Source organism: Balaenoptera ricei, chromosome 2 (genome assembly GCF_028023285.1).
Source record: "Balaenoptera ricei isolate mBalRic1 chromosome 2, mBalRic1.hap2, whole genome shotgun sequence".
Classification (NCBI taxonomy): Eukaryota; Metazoa; Chordata; class Mammalia; order Artiodactyla; family Balaenopteridae; genus Balaenoptera; species Balaenoptera ricei.
The window spans coordinates 5,483,414-5,504,494 of NC_082640.1; the positions used below are offsets into that span (position 1 = coordinate 5,483,414).

Sequence of the window (21,081 nt, forward strand, 5' to 3'; positions counted from 1 at the left end):
GATAATAGAATTTTGTCTGGCAGAAACTAATGTAGAACTGTATGAGTTTTTTTACTAGGTGCTAAAAGTTGATACAGATCTCTTTAATATCCTATAGCAACCAACTGCCCCGTTTTACTTGCAGCTTGGCATTCCAAATTCAAGGCTACGGTATTTCCTTATTGCAAAGCTTCAGTCAGTGCCGTTCCCTTTTCAAGCCCCTGGTCAGGTATTATTATTATTATTATCATCATCATCATCATCATTATTATTTATCTGTTGTAAATATATCTCAGTCTGCTAATTTATTTTCAGGAACTACTTTGCAGAGGTTTTTTTTTTAACATCTTTTTTTTTTTTTTTCAGTTCTTTCCTCTCTTTTTTTTTTTTTTTTTTTTTTTAAACATCTTTATTGAAGTATAATTGCCTTACAATGGTGTGTTAGCTTCTGCTTCATAACAAAGTGAATCAGTTATACATATACAATATGTTCCCATATCTCTTCCCTCTTGCATCTCCCTCCCTCCCACCCTCCCCATCCCACCCCTCTAGGTGGTCACAAAGCACCGAGCTGATCTCCCTGTGCTATGCGGCTGCTTCCCACTAGCTACCTATTTTACATTTGGTAGTGTATATATGTCCATGACACTCTCTCACCCTGTCACATCTCACCCCACCCCCTCCCCGTATCCTCAAGTCCATTCTCTAGTAGGTCTGTGTCTTTATTCCCGTCTTGCCACTAGGTTCTTCATGGCTTTTTTTTTCCCTTAGATTCCGTATATATGTGTTAGCATACTGTATTTGTTTTTCTCTTTCTGACTTACTTCACTCTGTATGACAGACTCTAACTCCATCCACCTCATTACAAATACCTCCATTTCATTTCTTTTTATGGCTGAGTAATATTCCATTGTATATATGTGCCACATCTTCTTTATCCATTCATCTGTCGATGGACATTTAGGTTGCTTCCATGTCCTGGCTATTGTAAATAGAGCTGCAATGAACATTTTGGTACAAGACTCTTTTTGACCTATGGTTTTCTCAGGGTATATGCCCAGTAGTGGGATTGCTGGATCGTATGGTAGTTCTATTTGTAGTTTTTTAAGGAACCTCCATACTGTTCTCCATAGTGGCTGTATCAATTTACATTCCCACCAACAGTGCAAGAGAGTTCCCTTTCCTCCACACCCTCTCCAGCATTTATTGTTTCTAGATTTTTTGATGATGGCCATTCTGACCGGTGTGAGATGATATCTCATTGTAGTTTTGATTTGCATTTCTCTAATGATTAATGATGTTGAGCATTCTTTCATGTGTCTGTTGGCCATCTGTATATCTTCTTTGGAGAAATGTCTATTTAGGTCTTCTGCCCATTTTTGGATTGGGTTGTTCGTTTTTTTGTTATTGAGCTGCATGAGCTGCTTGTAAATCTTGGAGATTAATCCTTTGTCAGTTGCTTCATTTGCAAATATTTTCTCCCATTCTGATGGTTGTCTTTTGGTCTTGTTTATGGTTTCCTTTGCTGTGCAAAAGCTTTTAAGTTTCATTAGGTCCCATTTGTTTATTTGTGTTCTTATTTCCATTTCTCTGGGAGCTGGGTCAAAAAGAATCTTGCTGTGATGTATGTCATAGAATGTTCTGCCTATGTTTTCCTCTAAGAGTTTGATAGTGTCTGGTCTTACACTTAGGTCTTTAATCCATTTTGAGTTTATTTTTGTGCATGGTGTCAGGGAGTGTTCTAATTTCATACTTTTACATGTATCTGTCCAATTTTCCCAGCACCACTTATTGAAGAGGCTGTCTTTTCTCCACTGTATATGCTTGCCTCCTTTATCAAAGATAAGGTGACCATATGTGCGTGGGTTTATCTCTGGGCTTTCTATCCTGTTCCATTGATCTATATTTCTGTTTTTGTGCCAGTACCAAACTGTCTTGATTACTGTAGCTTTGTAATATAGTCTGAAGTCAGGGAGCCTGATTCCCCCAGATCCATTTTTTGTTCTCAAGATTGCTTTGGCTATTCGGGGTCTTTTGTGTTTCCATACAAATTGTGAAATTTTTTGTTCTAGTTCTGTGAAAAATGCCAGTGGTAGTTTGATAGGGATTGCATTGAATCTGTAGATTGCTTTGGGTAGTAGAGTCATTTTCACAATGTTGATTCTTCCAATCCAGGAACATGGTATATCTTTCCATCTATTTGTATCATCTTTAATTTCTTTCATCAGTGTCTTATAATTTTCTGCATACAGGTCTTTTGTCTCCTTAGGTAGGTTTATTCCTAGATATTTTATTCTTTTTGTTGCAATGGTAAACGGGAGTGTTTTCTTAATTTCACTTTCAGATTTTTCGTCATTAGTGTATAGAAATGCAAGAGATTTCTGTGCATTAATTTTGTATCCTGCTACTTTACCAAATTCATTGATTAGCTCTAGGAGTTTTCTGGTAGCATCTTTAGGATTCTCTATGTATAGTATCATGTCATCTGCAAACAGTGACAGCTTTACTTCTTCTTTTCCGATTTGGATTCCTTTTATTTCTTTGTCTTCTCTGATTGCTGTGGCTAACACTTCCAAAACTATGTTGAATAATAGTGGTGAGAGTGGGCAACCTTGTCTTGTTCCTGATCTTAGTGGAAATGGTTTCAGTTTTTCACCATTGAGGACAATGTTGGCTGTGGGTTTGTCATATATGGCCTTTATTATGTTGAGGAAAGTTCCCTCTATGCCTACTTTCTGCAGGGCTTTTATCATAAATGGGTGTTGAATTTTGTCGAAAGCTTTCTCTGCATCTATTGAGATGATCATATGGTTTTTCTCCTTCAATTTGTTAATATGGTGTATCACATTGATTGATTTACGTATATTGAAGAATCCTTGCATTCCTGGGATAAACCCCACTTGATCATGGTGTATGATCCTTTTAATGTGCTGTTGGATTCTGTTTGCGAGTATTTTGTTGAGGATTTTTGCATCTATATGTTCATCAGTGATATTGGCCTGTAGTTTTCTTTCTTTGTGACATCTTTGTCTGGTTTTGGTATCAGGGTGATGGTGGCCTCGTAGAATGAGTTTGGGAGTGTTCCTCCCTCTGCAATATTTTGGAAGAGTTTGAGAAGGATAGGTGTTAGCTCTTCTCTAAATGTTTGATAGAATTCACCTGTGAAGCCATCTGGTCCTGGGCTTTTGTTTGTTGGAAGGTTTTTAATCACAGTTTCAATTTCAGTGCTTGTGATTGGTCTGTTCATATTTTCTATTTCTTCCTGGTTCAGTCTCGGCAGTTTGTGCATTTCTAAGAATCTGTCCATTTCTTCCAGGTTGTCCATTTTATTGGCGTAGAGTTGCTTGTAGTAATCTCTCATGATCTTTTGTATTTCTGCAGTGTCAGTGGTTACTTCTCCTTTTTCATTTCTAATTCTATTGATTTGAGTCTTCTCCCTTTTTCTCTTGATGAGTCTGGCTAATGGTTTATCAATTTTGTTTATCTTCTCAAAGACCCAGCTTTTAGTTTTATTGATTTTTGCTATTGTTTCCTTCATTTCTTTTTCATTTATTTCTGACCTGATCTTTATGATTTCTTTCCTTCTGCTAGCTTTGGGGTTTTTTTGTTCTTCTTTCTCTAATTGCTTTAGGTGCAAGGTTAGGTTGTTTATTCGAGATGTTTCCTGTTTCTTGAGGTAGGCTTGTATTGCTATAAACTTCCCTCTTAGCACTGCTTTTGCTGCGTCCCATAGGTTTTGGGTCGTCGTATCTCCATTGTCATTTGTTTCTAGGTATTTTTTGATTTCCCCTTTGATTTCTTCAGTGATCACTTCATTATTAAGTAGTGTATTGTGTAGCCTCCATGTGTTTGTATTTTTTACAGATCTTTTCCTGTAATTGATATCTAGTCTCATAGCGTTGTGGTCGGAAAAGATACTTGATACGATTTCAATTTTCTTAAATTTACCAAGGCTTGATTTGTGACCCAAGATATGATCTATCCTGGAGAATGTTCCATGCGCACTTGAGAAAAATGTGTATTCTGTTGTTTTTGGGTGGAATGTCCTATAAATATCAATTAAGTCCATCTTGTTTAATGTATCATTTAAAGCTTGTGTTTCCTTATTTATTTTCATTTTGGATGATCTGTCCATTGATGAAAGTGGGGTGTTAAAGTCCCCTACTATGATTGTGTTGCTGTCAATTTCCCCTTTTATGGCTGTTAGTATTTGCCTTATGTATTGAGGTGCTCCTATGTTGGGTGCATAAATATTTACAATTGTTATACCTTCCTCTTGGATCGATCCCTTGATCATTATATAGTGTCCTTCTTTGTCTCTTATAATATTCTTTATTTTAAAGTCTATTTTGTCTGATATGAGAATTGCTACTCCAGCTTTCTTTTGATTTCCATTTGCATGGAATATCTTTTTCCATCCCCTCACTTTCAGTCTGTATGTGTCTCTAGGTCTGAAGTGGGTCTCTTGTAGACAGCATATATATGGGTCTTGTTTTTGTATCCATTCAGCCAGTCTGTGTCTTTTGGTGGGAGCATTTAATCCATTTACATTCAAGGTAATTATCGATATGTATGTTCCCATTCCCATTTTCTTAAATGTTTTGGGTTTGTTATTGTAGGTGTTTTCCTTCTCTTGTGTTTCTTGCCTAGAGAAGTTCCTTTAGCATTTGTTGTAAAGCTGGTTTGGTGGTGCTGAACTCTCTCAGCTTTTGCTTGTCTGTAAAGGTTTTAATTTCTCCATCAAATCTGAATGAGATCCTTGCTGGGTAGAGTAACCTTGGTTGTAGGTTTTTCTCCTTCATCACTTTAAGTATATCCTGCCACTCCCTTCTGGCTTGCAGAGTTTCTGCTGAAAGATCAGATGTTAACCTTATGGGGATTCCCTTGTGTGTTATTTGTTGTTTTTCCCTTGCTGCTTTTAATATGTTTTCTTTATATTTAATTTTTGACAGTTTGATTAATATGTGTCTTGGCGTGTTTCTCCTTGGGTTTATCCTGTATGGGACTCTCTGTGCTTCCTGGACTTGATTAACTATTTCCTTTCCCATATTAGGGAAGTTTTCAACTATAATCTCTTCAAATATTTTCTCAGTCCCTTTCTTTTTCTCTTCTTCTTCTGGGACCCCTATAATTCGAATGTTGGTGCGTTTAATGTTGTCCCAGAGGTCTCTGAGACTGTCCTCAGTTCTTTTCATTCTTTTTTCTTTATCCTGCTCTGCAGTAGTTATTTCCACCATTTTATCTTCCAGGTCACTTATCCTTTCTTCTGCCTCAGTTATTCTGCTATTGATCCCATCTAGAGTATTTTTAATTTCATTTATTGTGTTTTTCATCGTTGCTTGGTTCCTCTTTAGTTCTTCTACGTCCTTGTTAAATGTTTCTTGCATTTTGTCTATTCTATTTCCAAGATTTTGGATCATCCTTACTATCATTATTCTGAATTCTTTTTCAGGTAGACTACCTATTTCCTCTTCATTTGTTAGGTCTGGTGTGTTTTGACCCTGCTCCTTCATCTGCTGTGTGTTTTTCTGTCGTCTCATTTTGCTTATCTTACTGTGTTTGGGGTCTCCTTTTCACAGGCTGCAGGTTCGTAGTTCCCGTTGTTTTTGGTATCTGTCCCCAGTGGGTAAGGTTGGTTCAGTGGGTTGTGTAGGCTTCCTGGTGGAGGGGACTATTGCCTGTGTTCTGGTGGATGAGGTTGAATCTTGTCTTTCTGGTGGGCACGTCCACGTCTGGTGGTGTGTTTTGGGGTGTCTGTGGCCTTATGATTTTAGGCAGCCTCCCTGCTAATGGATGGGGCTGTGTTCCTGTCTTGCTAGTTGTTTGGCATAGGGTGTCCAGCCCTGTAGCTTGCTGGTCGTTGAGTGAAGCTGGGTCTTGATGTTGAGATGGAGATCTCTGAGAGATTTTTGCCGTTTGGTGTTACGTGGAGCTGGTAGGTCTCATGTGGACCAGTGTCCTGAGGTTGGCTCTCCCACCTCAGAGGCACAGCCCTGATGCCTGGCTGGAGCACCAAGAGCCTTTCATCCACACAGCTCAGAATATAAGGGAGAAAAAAATAAAAAGATAAAAAGAGGATAAAATAAAATAAAATAAAGCTATTATAATAAAAAATAAGAAAAAAAAATTATTAAGAGTAAATGTATTCAGAAAAAATTTTTTTTAATTTTTAAAAATAGATTTATTAATTTTTTTATAGTAAAAAATAAGAAAAAGATTTTTAAGAAAAAAATTTATTAAAAAAAAATTTTTTTATTTTTTAAAATAAAAAATATGAAAAAACTTATTAAAAAATTTTTTTAATTTCTAAAATAGAAAATACGGAAAAAATTATTAAGAAAGCATATATTAGGAAAAAAAAATTTTTTTTAAGTAAAAAAAAAAAAAAAAAATGGACGGACCTAACCCTAGGACTGATGGTGAAAGCAAAGCTATACAGACAAAACCTCACCGAGAAGCAGACACATATACACTCACAAAAAAAGGAAAAGGGGAAATTAATATATCCTGCTCCTAAAGTCCACCTTTTGAATTTGGGATGATTCGTTGTCTATTCAGGTATTCAACAGATGCAGGCACATCAAGTTGTTTGTGGAGCTTTAATCCGCTGCTTCTGAGGCTGCTGGGGGATATTTCCCTTTCTCTTCTTTGTTCGTACAGCTCCCAGCGTTCAGCTTTGGGTTTGGCCCCGCCTCTGCGTGTAGGTCGCCTGAGGGCGTCTGTTCCCCGCCCAGACAGAATGGGGTTAAAGGAGCAGCTGCTTCGGGGGCTCTGGCTCACTCAGGCCGGGGGAGGGAGCGGTACGGAGGAGGCGGGGCGAGCCTGCGGCGTCAGAGGCGTCGTGACATTGCAGCAGCCTGAGGCGCGCCGTGTGTTCTCCCGGGGAAGTTGTCCCTGGATCACGGGAGCCTGGCAGTGGCGAGCTGCACCGGCTCCCGGGAGGGGCAGTGTGGAGAGTGACCTGGGCTCGCACACAGGCTTCTTGGTGGCGGCAGCAGCAGCCTTAGCGTTTCCTACCAGTCTCTGGGGTCCGCGCTGTTAGCCGCGGCTCGCGCCCGCCTCTGGAGTTTGTCTAGGCGGCTCTCTGAATCCCCTCTCCTTGCGCGCCGCGAAACAAAGAGGCAAGAAAAAGTCTCTTGCCTCTTCGGCGGCTGCAGACCTCCTCTCCGGCTCCCTCCCGGCTCGCCGCGGCACGCCAACCCCTTCAGGCTGTGTTCACGCCGCCAACCCCAGTCCTCTCCCTGCGATCCGACCGAAGCCCGCACCTCAGCTCCCAGCCCCGCCTGCCCCAGCGGGTGAGCAGACAAGCCTCTCGGGCTGGTGAGCGCTGCTCGGCGCTGAGCCTCTGTGCGGGAATCTCTCCGTTTTTCCCTCTGCGCCCCTGTTGCTGTGGGATCCGCGCTGATAGCCGCGCGGCTCGCACCCGTCTCTGGATTTCGTTTAGGCAGCGCTCTGAATCCCCTCTCCTTGCGCGCCGCGAAACAAAGAGGCAAGAAAAAGTCTCTTGCCTCTTCGGCAGCTGCAGACTTTTTCCCGGACTCCCTCCCGGCTAGCACCAAAGCCCGAGCCTCAGCTCCCAGCCCCCACCCGCCCCGGCGAGTGAGCAGACAAGCCTCTCGGGCTGGTGAGTGCTACTCGGCGCCGAGCCTCTGTGCGGGAGTCTCTCCACTTTGCCCTCCGCACCCCTGTGGCTGCGCTCTCCTCCGCGGTTCCGAAGCTTCCCCCCTCTGCCACCTGCAGTCTCTGCCCGCAAAGGGGCTTCCTAGTGCCTGGAAACCTTTCCTCCTTCACGGCTCCCTCCCACTGGCGCAGGTCCCGTCCCTATTCTTTTGTCTCTGTTATTTCTTTTTTCTTTTACCCTACCCAAGTACGTGGGGATTTTCTTGCCTTTTGGGAGGTCTGACGTCTTCTGCCAGCGTTCAGTGGGTGTTCTGTAGGAGCAGTTCCACGTGTAGATGTATTTCTGCTGTATCTGTGGGAAGGAAGGTGATCTCCGCGTCTTACTCTTCCGCCATCTTGCCCCCTCCCCCCTTTCCATTCTTTATCCACATGTATTCCCTTGGGATCTCATCTAGTCTCTCGACTTTGAAGACCAGCTACGTGCTGACAGCTCCCAAAGTTATACCTCTGGCCTAACATCTTTATTGGAGTATATTCGGAGAGGTTTATGTGTGTCCTCCCGTGCCTGTAGTATAGACTATGCCCGAGGTCTGTCTTGTAGGCCTTTTCACCCTCCTGATGCCACTTTAATTGCTTGAAACAAAACCAGAAACTTTTCTTTCATCATTAGAAAAAAAAAATAAGTTAGAAGTAAAAAAATTACCATTAGTGTTGTTATCCTTCTTTTCCCCCTATAATTTCTCTTCTGACCATTGACTCTTTTGCATCTATTATTTTTCTCCCTCAATGGAAGCCATTGACTACTTTTGATAAAATAGTATACTATCTTAAAAATGGCTTGAGTATTTTCACACATCAGTTACATTTTATTTGAAATCTATGCTATTTAACCTTAATTGATTAAAATATGGTAATGATTAGTACAAGCTAGAATAAAATGCTCAATTGCTATATGTAGGATCTCTCATTATGCTAGCAATTTTATATGCTTCTGCTGAAAATTGGTGTGGATAACAGAGGTTCAGTTGTTCAGTGAAGCTCTCTATAACCCTCACAGGTAAGAACTCAAAAGTCATGTCTTACTAACAGGGCTTCAGTAGTATCATTTGAATTCCCTGTAATACAATATCAGTATTACACAATATTGTGTTATATAATAATAAAATAGCAATATATCTCCCTTTAATAGTGGGCAGTTCCAAAAACAGTATATAAATTATGTGAACAAAGATTTCATCATTAAAAATTCCTGGAACTGTTTTTTCTTTCCCAAAATAGGACTTTATAAATGGTTACCTGTTTTGCAGGAACAAGTTTTTCCTGTGGGACTCAGGGATAGAAATAACTTTTGAGGGTGAAGAGTGCTTTTCATTTTTAATTACTAATTTTTTTTTTTAATTGAAGGGGAGTGGCAAACTTTGATCAAAAACACATTTTCTGGAAATGTTCCTGTTGCTTTCTCAACTTCTTTTCCAAATATAATGCTGTCTTTATATTCAACATACTTCCTATTACTTTGTTGAATGGTTTTATTAATTCAGAAAGCAGTAATTTCATGAAATAAATCACCTATAGCCTGATGCCTATCACTATATGATGAAAAACTTGTAATAACTTGTATAAATACTAGTAAACCTCAATTTCTATCTTTTTAATGACAACTCAGTAAAAGCTAAAGAATTTTTTTACATAATGTTGAATGGCTGTTATTAATATGTCTTTTATTTTTAAGAAAGCTTTTGAGAGTTTGTGTATTTTTACTTAATGCCAGGTACTGATGGAGTTCCCCCAAACTGAATCTGAACATCCACAAAAACATGCGATAGATGCAGAAAAGAAAATTGAAGAAAAGAAAATTGAGCCAAATATATGCTTTGATAGCAGCACACAGTGTTCTGGAAAAGAGGCCATTCTTTTTAAGCTTGAAACTGCAGGAGAAATTGACAGGAAACATCAACAGGACAGTGATCTCTCTGTGCGAATGCTGAGAGATTTTCTAGAAGACGACATTGACATGAATTCATACTTTTTACCACCAAAGTCATTGCTGCGATATGCTCTTTTGTTAGACATTGTTAAGCCCACATCCAGAAGGTCCACATGCTTTACGAAAGGGTAGGTTTTAAAGAGTCTCTATTCATGGCATATCCAAAATAACCAGGTTTTCATAACTATTGTTTCTTTTAGTTCTTCTCAAAACAAGGAGCATTTTATAAAATGTTTCTGCTAGAATGATTTTTTTCACCCTTAATTGCCTGCTTTCATGTTCCAGTAGAATGCACAAGTGAAGATTCCTTCTGGCAGAACATGACGTGCACAACCCACAAAAGTGCTCATAGAAGACAATGCCATTGTTTGGTGACCTTCATAGGAGCTTAATTACCCGCAGTGGAGACATGGTTTCTATAGATGGTGAATTGCTAATTTTTTAGCACCTTTCTTTTTATGGTACCTCAAAAATTTCTGTCCACTTTCATGATCAATGTACAAGAAGAAATTAAATTTTAGTATCAAGAAATAACATTGAATATCCTGGAGCACATTATAGCATATTTAAATTTTATTTAGTTTTTTGAATTAGTAGTATATTCTTATGGTTCAAAATTCAAAAGGAACCAAGATTGTAAGACTCCCTTCCAATTCTGCCTCTTGTTCATCCGGTTTCCCTCCCTACGTGCAACCGATGATTTCAGTTTACTCTCCAGTCTTCCAGAGGTATTGCATTTGAGGTGTGTTTAAATATACATGTATATTTTTACCCCCTCCTTTAAGTAAATGGTAGCATACTATATTCGTTATTACGTGCCCTTTTTTTCATTGGGCAATGTTATTTGGATATTATTACCTATGGGTGCTTAAAGAACTTTCGTATGTTCATAGTATAGGTATATCATAATTTCTTTTACTGGTTACCTGTTGATGGACATTTAGGGGACATCCTTTGGATTATTTCTCAAGAGTTAATGTGTTTTTCAACTTTTTTTTTTTAAACCTAGGAAGAAGGGGGGAAATTAGACCCTTCAAGAAAAATTTGTAAAAGATCCATCCCTACCCCTGTTTGTTAATGCCACTGAAGCTCTTTTGATAGGTAGTTGTATGATTTAAAAATTCAAGCCTTCTCTCTCTACCTACTAGCTAGTTGTCTTGCACAAGACAGTATGCCCCTGATATAATCGTACCAGGTTCATCCTGACTTTATCATACTCTGTCCTTGTACTTTCAGGGGAATGGGTTTATTGCTTTCCATTACCTTAAAAGACTTCACTCAGCTGTTGTATATTTCCAAGTCTGCTAGGTTCTGTTTAGGATTCTCATAAAACAGGACTTACCAATTTTGTAATAAAAAACAACTTTGAAATTCTTTTATAATTATAAAAATGGTATAAAAGAAGTCTTATTGTAGAAGTCTATTTTAGTGTAGATAATATAAACACACACACACATGTGATATATAAGAAAACAGCTTTTCTTTGATGGTGACTTTCTCTAATTTCTATTTTAAATTCATTAGGAAAAAATGATAAAATGTCAAACAGCCAGCTTGGCAATGATCTTAGGGAAAGAAATATTACTAATACCTTGCATTTCTGTAGTGTTTGGTATTTTTAATACATTTTTAACAATAGTCTGATTGTTTTATGATAAAGAGTAAAAACATACAGTGTTACAGTAAGAGGCAGATGCATGTTTGGTGGGCCTGAGTTTGTCATGAGACTGGAGAGTACGGTTTTGGGTTCATGAGAAGAAACGATGGTTCAGGCATTATAAGAAAAGAGCAGCAATTTATTTTCACCTACATAACATTTGGTCTAATGTGGCAGGGATGTCAGTATTGAATAGCATTTAGATATAAAGTCATAACAAATGCATACTTTCTGTGCATTTAAATGTGATGAACATTTAAAAAATGACAATTAATAATGTATATGCAGACTAGTATTTGCACAACAAAAACTATGCCAAGTTTAGCGTCTGAGAAGTTTAAACAGACTGATCTCATGTCTTGCACCTGGTAAGTTTTTTAATTACAAAGCATATTTATGTGATATTATTTAGAATATTTCAGAAGGATGTATTAACAACTATGTAAGATTGATTCATTCAAGAAATATTTAAGAAATTTAGCATTAGCAAATATGTTAGATGCTACAGAATATTTGTGTTGATTTTTTAGTTATGGACGCTACATGGAAGGGACAGGATCTGTGCTGCAGGCCGCAGAGGATGTGCAGGTACTATGCATGCTGCAGAGCTAAAATGCTGGAAAGTTATTTCAAATAAAATTGTCTTTAATACTTACAATCTGAGAACGTTACAATAAGTCTACACGTTCAACTGGAGTGAATATGTGTGTATAATAATTATTTACTATAGAATAAATCTTTTCTTCTTCTTGTTGCTAGATATGAGTATATGTACAAAAAGTCTTTTATGTTTTTACTTTCTTTTTTTTTTCTTACCCTTTGTTTTTCTTTCTATTCCGTAAAGAGTAATTTGAAATGCAGAGTCCAGTACTTAATGTTCTCTAAAATTATGCACAAATATCTTAGTACTGGAGCCTTCCTTTGGAGCACATACTATAAAAATGCCTGTTAGGGAAAAAAAAATCTATATTTTAGGAAGGCTTTTTATTAATACTTAAGTTGCTAATTCTTTGTGGTATCATGGTTGAATACAAGCTTGATATATTGCAAGTTTTATATACTTCTGAATCATTTTGAAGTGAAATCACATTATCTTCTTTTATGCTGATTTAAACTCTTATTTACCCTTGCTAAAAACCCTATCAGAGACAGACGAATGTCTGGATTTGAGAAGTCATATTGATTAAATATATTTTATCATTTTAAGAAAATATCTTAATTTGATAAAATTGGTCATAAACAGTAAACATTTTAATGGCTGCTTATTTGCTTTGTAAAATCGACTTATTGGTTGACCAAGTTTCTTTTTTGTGTCTTTCACTACATCTCTTTTATGTTATATTGTCATTTATTATTTCTATTCTTATGAGTTAATTTTTGAGGGACCAAAAATGACAGATACACTGAGAGTATCCTGATCTATTCAACATTAAGGTTTTGTTTGTTTTCTGAGTTTATCTGGCCCTTGATGAACCAGTTACACAGTTCATTGCACAGAGACTTTTTACCCTGGGCTGCCATGCGTTACAGAAGACTATACGTCCATCATTTTTAAACTGCCTCACAGTAGATGATATTATCTTAACAAGTCTAATTGCACTCTACTTCATTAGTTACTTTGGATATTTTCCTACAGATTGAGACTATCTACAAATCCCTTACCAATTTGTCACAAGAAGAAAAGATAACAAGATTGTTAATGCTTCAACTTCGATTTTTCACTCCTAAAGAAATAGCAAATCTCCTTGGATTTCCTCCAGAGTTCGGTATGTGGGATACATGCAGACCCCAGCTTTCACTGATTAAAGGTCTCAAAATTCATTAGGGACTCGTGCATAGTTTATGAATAAACCCTTGCCCAGACGGATGTGAGAGCGCTTCCTTTCCTGATTGTGCCATCTTTGACATTTTCCTTCCCTCCTGTGTCTGCTTTCTTCATAACCTGCCCTAGTCCATTCCCTTCAGACTCAGCTCCCCTTCTCCTTTTACTCCAGTGATGGTTCCAGGTGCTTTGCAGGAACAGAAGGGCCAAGTCAGCAATTCCTCACTTCTCCCTACAGATGGTTCTTAATAGCATCTCTTTCTCGAATTTATTTTTTTGCTTCTAGGAGTACTATTCGAATAACCTCACACTAGATCTTATGAAAGAATGCCTAGAATTGTCTTTTTTTTAATGAAGAAATTAACAGGCAATTGAGTTTATTTTTGTGTGGTGGGTAGGTGTGTATTTGTACTTCTTCTCCTCGGAGATGCACTCTTATCAATTATATACCTTTCCTTCCCTGCAAGGTTTAAGTGGAGAAAAGAAAAAGTGGACAGGTGGTCTAGAAAGGAGCTTTCCTAATGGAAAGTAAGGGTGACTCAGGGGCACAGATGCCAGAATTGACACGAAATTAGGGAATCTGAAGATGGACTCTCAAGAAGAAAAATGAAGATACGGTTGCCAAGGGAGAGAGACAAGTAGTGGAGGAAAGCCAGGGATTGTTGCTATTAGGAGACTGGACACAGGGCCTTTGCTCCTTAGAGCACCCCGCCCCTCCCTGATCCCGCTTCCTGGGCGCTGGTGCTCTTGCCCTGTGGATGCCATCGGTCTCCTGGGCTGCGGTGGGTGTGTTCCGAGTACCTGGCTCATGGGAAGGGAGAGAGGCAGACCTCCCTCACGTGCTTCCAGGGCTGCACAAGGAGGAAATGTGCTTTTGATAACTGATTGGGAGCTTGAATGCAGAAAAGCCAAACTTCGCTAAATCTAATGTTGTTGTAATATTAATACAGTCCTATTCTTGAAGAACATCATGGGTTAAATAGACCATGTTTTAAAATCTAAATAATGGATTTACAGTTGAGGTTTGGAAAGCATCTTTTTGTACATTGGGAGCAAATTGCCAACAGAATTTGACTACCCTCTTGGTAATTGATTCTCCAAGCATAGTCACAGCAACCAGGTTTATTTTGTACTCTCTGCCTTTTTCTTGGAGATCTCATTCAGTTTGAAACATCCCGGGGAGTGTTTTTTAAGAAATCGTAGACTTTCCGTGTCTTAGTTTATGTCACAAAGTGAGTGAGAACATCAATAAAACAAAGAACTGAGAATTGGACTCAGGAATTTAATTCCCAGTCTACTGTCCTGGTTACTTTTTTTTTTTTTTTTTTTCATTTTTTAGGATGAGTAATCAAAGGTACTTTCTGTACTACTACAGAGAGAAAAGAGATTTACCGTCTAATAGCAACTAATTTCTAAGTTTTATCTGAGTGCTTATTTTTTCAAGCAGTAGCGATCACTTTGGTAATAATGAAATTTAGCACAGACCCCAGAGTCAGACTGACCGAGTGTGAATCCTAGCCCTGCTGAAGCCACTCTCTGCCGTAGTTTATGCATCTGTAAAATGGGGATAATTATAGCACCAACTTCATAGGGCTGTTGTAACAGTTAAGTGAGTTAACGTATGTCACATGCTTACAACCTATCTGACACATAATATAAAATTTGTGCTTTTATATTTTAAATGATAGATGTTATAGCCTTCATAAATATTTTTTCTCAGTATTTAAAAATATCTAAGGGGTAAAATAGGATTTTTCGAAGTTCTCTGAAAATATATGTATAATACATGCGAGAAAGCCTTTTTAATTGCTTTACCTTATTTTAAAATATGTGATATATGTGTATAGTCAGTGCCCTGTTGTCACCACTGAGCAGCACTGTGACAGAACAGTCCTTCACGTGTGCCTCTGACATCACTGACCCTGGGTCCAATATGGGCATTCTTCGAGTTGCTTGTCCACCGGCCGTGATGGATTTGCATTGACTCTCCCACACATTTTGCCCTCGTTCTCTTTGTGGCCAGTGGCATGCATTCATGAGACAGCAGGCTTTGGAAGAGACAGACACTAACCGACACTTACTGAATAAAAGCTGCTCTCTTGACCTTGTTAATTCTAGGTTTCTTTGCTTTTGAGGATTATTATTTTTAATGTACCTAAGTTTTTAAAAAGTCACCTTTTAACTTTACAAAATTATGTAATTCTTTCCACAAGTGGGTTTAGATTTTAATATCTATGTATAAAATACACACATGCATATGTATATATGTGTATATATGTATGTGTGTATATATATATAATTTTTACAGATCTGACTTGTTTGTTTTCAGACATTTCTTCCCCTCTGATATAATCTTGATATCTCAAGACAGCATCCTAGGGGTAGTCTAAAAGTTTGTTTGTAGGTATTTCTGCCTCTGGCTACTTTGAAGTAAATAATTTGAGATGACTAGTGTGCTTGCCTAAGACATATTATCTTTATAATAGCAATTTTATGATCATGCTCAATTGCAAATATAGTTTTATTATGGTAATCACTGTTATTTTATTGCAGTAAGTATAATGTCTAGCGTTGATGAAGCAACTTTATCAGGTTTTGAAATTTTGCTATTTTTAATGCTCTTTAATTTATTTCCTTTATTACCTGATTTGCTTTTCCTTTATTTAATTGCTATGCCAAAGGATTCTGAATGTGAAATTCTGGTATTGTAACTAAGATTCTGGCATCCACTCTTATGCATGGACAGTCTTTTACGGTGGTATGTGCAAGGTTTTGTTCCAGCAAATGTAGTATCTGTGGGCCATTTTGTTTTGCAAAAGAATGTAGCAAATTGAACTTCAGTATGAGAATGTCAATTTGTGGAAGCAGAATGTAAAAAAGCAACTCTGAGGGACTTGTATCCAGAATATATAAAGAACTCTTATAACTCAACAAGAAAAAGAAAAATAATCCAATTTAAAAGTGGGCAAAGGATTTCAATAGACATTTCTCCAAAGAAAATAGATAAATGACCAATAAGCACATGAAAAGATGTTCAACATTATTGGATATTAGGGAAAGGTAAATCAAAACCACAGTAAGATACCACTTCACAAAAAGACAGACGATAACAGTGTTAACAAATTGTGGAGAAATCAGATCCCTTGTACACTGTTGCTGGGAAGATAAAATGGTGCAGCTGCCTTAGAAAGCATTCTGGCATTTTCTCAAATGTTAGACACAGAGTTACTGTATGACCCCACAGTTTCACCCCTAGGTGTATATCCAAGAGAACTGAAAAAAGCTTCACACATACACACATACGTACATGTTCATAACATCAATGTTTATAATAATCAAGAAGTAGGGAAAAAACCCAGATGTCTATTAATGAATGAATGAATAAATAAAATGTGGTATATCCATAAGATAGAATATTATTCAGACAGAGAGAGGAATGAACTATTGATACATGTTATAACATGAATGAGCCTTTTTTCCCCTCGGATCAGATAATTTTTACTGATGTGCTTGATGTTTGAGTTACACTATATTTTATAGTCGTATTATACAACGTACATAATATTGTTAATACATAATGTTATTATAAGGACTAAGATATTAAACATAGAATACTTTGCTTTTAAAAAATATTCCAAAATCAACATGAATGAACCTTGAAAGCACTACGTGAAAGCAGCTGGAGACAAAAGACAACATATTGTATGGTTCCATTTGTATGAAGCGTTCAGAATAGGCAATCTCTAGAACAGAAAGTAGATCAGTAGTTGAGGGGCAGGGAGGGGACATGGAGAGTGACTGCTAATGGGTGCCAGCATTCTTTTTTAAAAAAATTTGTATTGAAGTATATAATTAACATATAACATTGTATTAGTTTCAGATGTACAACATTACAACATAATGATTCAACATTTGTATACATTGCAAAATGATCACCCACCACAATAAATCTAGTTAATATCCATTATCATACATCGTTACAAAAATTTTTTTTCTTATGATGAGGACTTTTAAGATCTCTCCTAGCAATTTTCAGATATGCAATACAGTATTACTAACTATAGTCACCATGCTCTACATTATATATCCCCAGGACTTATTTATTTTTATAACTGGAAGTTTGTACCTTTTGACCCATTTCACCCATTTTTCCCCCACCCATGCAACCACCAATCTGTTTTCTGTATCTATGACCTTGTTTTTTTTAATTTGTTTGTTTGCTTGCTTTGGTTTTTAGATTCCACATATAAGTGAGATCATACAGTATTTGTCTCTCTGACTTCGCTTGGTATAATGCCCTCAAGGTCCATTTCATTCTTTTTTATGGCTGGGTAGTATTCCATGGTGTGTGTATGTGTGTGTGTATTTTCTTTTTTCATTTACCCATCGATGGACACTTAGGTTGTTTCCATATCTTGTCTGTTGTAAATAATGCTGCAATGAACATGGGGGTGCACGTATCTTTTCTAATTAGTATTTTTGTTTTCATTGGATAAATACCCAGGGTGGAATTGGTGGATTATATGATTGTTCTATTTTTAATTTTTTGAGGAACCTCCATACTGTTTTCCATAGTGGCTGCACCAATTTAAATTCTCACCATCAGTGCCTAAGAGTTCCCTTTTCTCCATGTTCCCTCCAGCTCTTGTTATTTCTTGTCTTTTGGATGATAGCCATTATAACAGATGTGAAGTAATATCTCATTGTGGTTTTGATTTGCATTTCCCTGATGATTAGTGATGTTGAACATCTTTTCATGTGCCTATTGGCCATCTGTATGTCTTCTTTGGAAAAATTTTTATTCAAGTCCTCTGCCCATTTTTTAATCTGATTATTTATTGTTTTGCTGTTGAATTTTATGACTTCATTATATAATTTGGGTACTAAACCCTTACCAGATATATGATTTGCAAATATTTTCTCCTGTTCAGTAGATTGCCTTTTCAGTTTGCTCATTATTTCCTTTGCTGTGCAGAAGTTTTTTAGTTTGATGTAGTCTCAGTTGTTTATTTTTGCTTTTGTTGCCTTTGCTTTTACAGTCAGATCCAAAAAACCATGGACAAGACTGATGTCAAGGAATTTACCACCTATGTTTTCTTCTAGGATTTTTATGGTTTCAGGTCTTACGTTCAGGTGTTTAATTCATTTGGAGTTAATTTTTGTGTATGGTGTAAAATAGTGGTACAGTTTCATTGTTTTGCGTGTATCTGTCCAATTTTCCCAACACCATTTATTTAAGAGACTTTACTTTCCCCATTGTATATTCTCAGCTCCCTGTCATAAATTAATTAACCACATATGTGTGGGTTTATTTCTGGGCTGTCTATTCTGTTCCTTTGATTTCTGTGTATTTTTATGCTAATGTCATACTGTTTTGATTACTTTAGCTTTGTAATGTAGTCTGAAGTCAGGGAGCATCGTGATGCCTCCAGCTTGGTTATTCTCCCTCAAGATTGCTTTGGCTACTTGGGATCTTTTGTGATTCCATAGGAATTTTAGGATGTGGTTTCTATTTCTGTGGAAAATGCCATTGGAATTTTGATAGGGATTGCATTAAATCTGTAGGTTGCTTTGAATAATATAGACATTTTAACAATATTAATTCTTCCAGTTCATGAGCATGGAGTACCTTTATTTGTGTCTTCAATTTTTTTCATCAATGGTTAAATTTATTCCTCGGTATTTTATTCTTTTTGATGCGACTGTAAATGGGATTGTTGTCTTATTTTCTCTTTCTGATAGTTTGTTGTTAATGTACAGAAATCAGCAGATTTCTATATATTGATTTTGTATACTGCAACTTAATTCATTTATTCTACCCATGTTTTGATGAAGTCTTTAGGGTTTTCTATGTATAATATCATGTAATTTGCAGATGGTGATAGTTCTACTTCTTCCTTTCCAATTTAGATTCCTTTTATTTCTTTTTCTTGCCTAATTGTTCTGGCTAGGACTTCTAATACCATGTTGAATGAAAGTGGCAAGAGTGGGTATCTTTGTCTCGTTCCTGATCTTAGAGGAAAATTTTTAGCTTTCATTATTGAGTATGATGTTAGCTGTGGGCCAGCTTTCTTTCTGAGATGATGAAACTGTTCTGACATTAAATAGTGGGGATGTATGCAAAACTCTGCAACTATACTAAAAACCACTGAATTGTACCCTTTAAAGAGATGCATTTTAGGGAATTCCCCAGTGGTCCAACGGTTAGGACTCCTTGCTCTCACTGTCGAGGGCCCAGGTTCAATCCCTGGTTGGGGAACTAAGATCCCACAAGCCATGCGGCATAGTCATAAATGAAAGAATGAATGAATGGATAAATAAATAAATAAATAAATAAATAAATAAAGTCTCCCTTTAAAAAAAAATCTGCATTTTACAGTATGTGAATTCTGTCTCCTGAAGGCTGTTATTAAATAACTGAAATAATGGTATCCACTGCTTTTCCTAAACTGTCCTAGTGCTCAGATTTCTATTAGTTCCGTGGATGTTATGTGTGTACGTGTGTGTACTGAGCAAATATGATATGTGATATGATAATACCACATTGTGTAAGCAATGAAATGTTATATAATATTTTTGGCTCCAAATCCTCATTTGTTAATTGAACTTCATGGAGACCTTAGGGACTTATTTATGTAAATAACCATGGTGCTTTTACTAGAGAATACATCCTTTTATCTCTGCAAGTTAATATTGCAAGTGATTGTATTATAAATTGTTACCTTTCTTTTCTAGGATTTCCTGAGAAGACAACAGTCAAACAGCGTTATCGTCTACTTGGAAATAGTCTCAATGTGCAAGTAGTAGCTCAACTAATCAAAATCCTATGTGAATAATTTTTAAGTAACTCTGAAAGATGGTGGCAGTATTCCATTATATCCAGATAATAATTCTGAAATTCTTTTTTGAATTAATATTGACAAAATTCAACTAAATTATCTTATTCTCTCGTTAATAAGAATTTGGATTTATCAGGAAAATGCCATTTTGTTTCCTTAAATTTATATTACTGTGTTTCGTAAGGTGAAAATTATTGTTATGCTTTAGGAGAATATCTTTTTATATGAAATTGTTAAATATATATGTAAAATATTACCTTTATAATATTATGGTATAGACAAATTTAGGAACATTAGAATTTTAATATCTACATGAATATTTTGTAAAGTGTCGTAACAGGTGTACTATATGAACTTGAGAAACTGTATATTGTGTATGTTAATTAAAGAAGTTGCTTTATGAATCTATCATTTTACTTTTTTTAAATAATTCTTCCTATTTCTAAAATGATGATTCTAATTCTGCCCTGTTTAAAGTATTGAATGTTTTACTTAATTTCAATTTTTTAAACATTCCTTTATTTTATCTAAACAAATGTATATAATATTTTAGACCAAATTATCATCATTTACCTTATACAACAGTCTGAAGAAAATGTCAGAAATAATAATCCTAATTCTTGACTACCTCTACATCGGTATGCCATAGAAAGTGTATGTGCACATTATCTAATTATCTTTAATTCTACTTCCTTCTGAAAGACAAAACTCACTGTCCCTTTTTCATTTATACATACCTACCTGTAGTTTGCTATTTTCAGAGCTTGCTTTTGTCTTCCTTTTCAGCTTCTTGTTGTAAGTTGAATTTGCCATCATGTTCTAAGGAATGTAGCACAGCATTAAGATTTTAGGGAGGGAACTCTGCCCTCTGACCCCATTCTACATACCTATTCTGTGAATTAACTTTTATAACTTTAACTTTCTCTGACTCTCCCTCTCCATAGACTTCTCGGAATTAGGACTCTAATCAGACTAAATCTTGCATCATAAATCCTGTGGTTTTGATTTTGGTGATAAAATCAAGTGACAAATAGAAGAGAAATGAAAAGAAATAAGATGAGAAATTCTGTCACAAAATTTTAATTCATATTTTTATTCTTAAAAAACAATCATCCTGATATGGAAAAATTGGAACCCTATGCATTACTGATGGGAATGTAAAATAGTGCAGGCTCTG

The 21,081-nt window shown here is 36.7% G+C and overlaps 1 protein-coding gene across 4 annotated transcripts in view; it reads left to right on the forward strand.

Moving 5' to 3' along the window:
- Positions 1–20,109, forward strand: part of TRDMT1 (tRNA aspartic acid methyltransferase 1) — a 67,093-nt gene extending 46,984 nt beyond the window's left edge. For 2 of the 4 annotated variants that reach the window (XM_059915270.1, XM_059915273.1), the window contains exons 7-11: positions 98–208; positions 9,371–9,714; positions 11,774–11,831; positions 12,880–13,009; positions 19,801–20,109. In XM_059915270.1, coding sequence (XP_059771253.1) covers positions 98–208; positions 9,371–9,714; positions 11,774–11,831; positions 12,880–13,009; positions 19,801–19,901 — 744 coding nt within the window. In that variant the 3' untranslated portion in view covers positions 19,902–20,109. The remainder of the gene's footprint in view (positions 1–97; positions 209–9,370; positions 9,715–11,773; positions 11,832–12,879; positions 13,010–19,800) is intronic. The other 2 variants (XM_059915271.1, XM_059915272.1) reach the window with 2 other exon arrangements.
- The last annotated feature ends 972 nt before the right edge of the window (positions 20,110–21,081 follow it).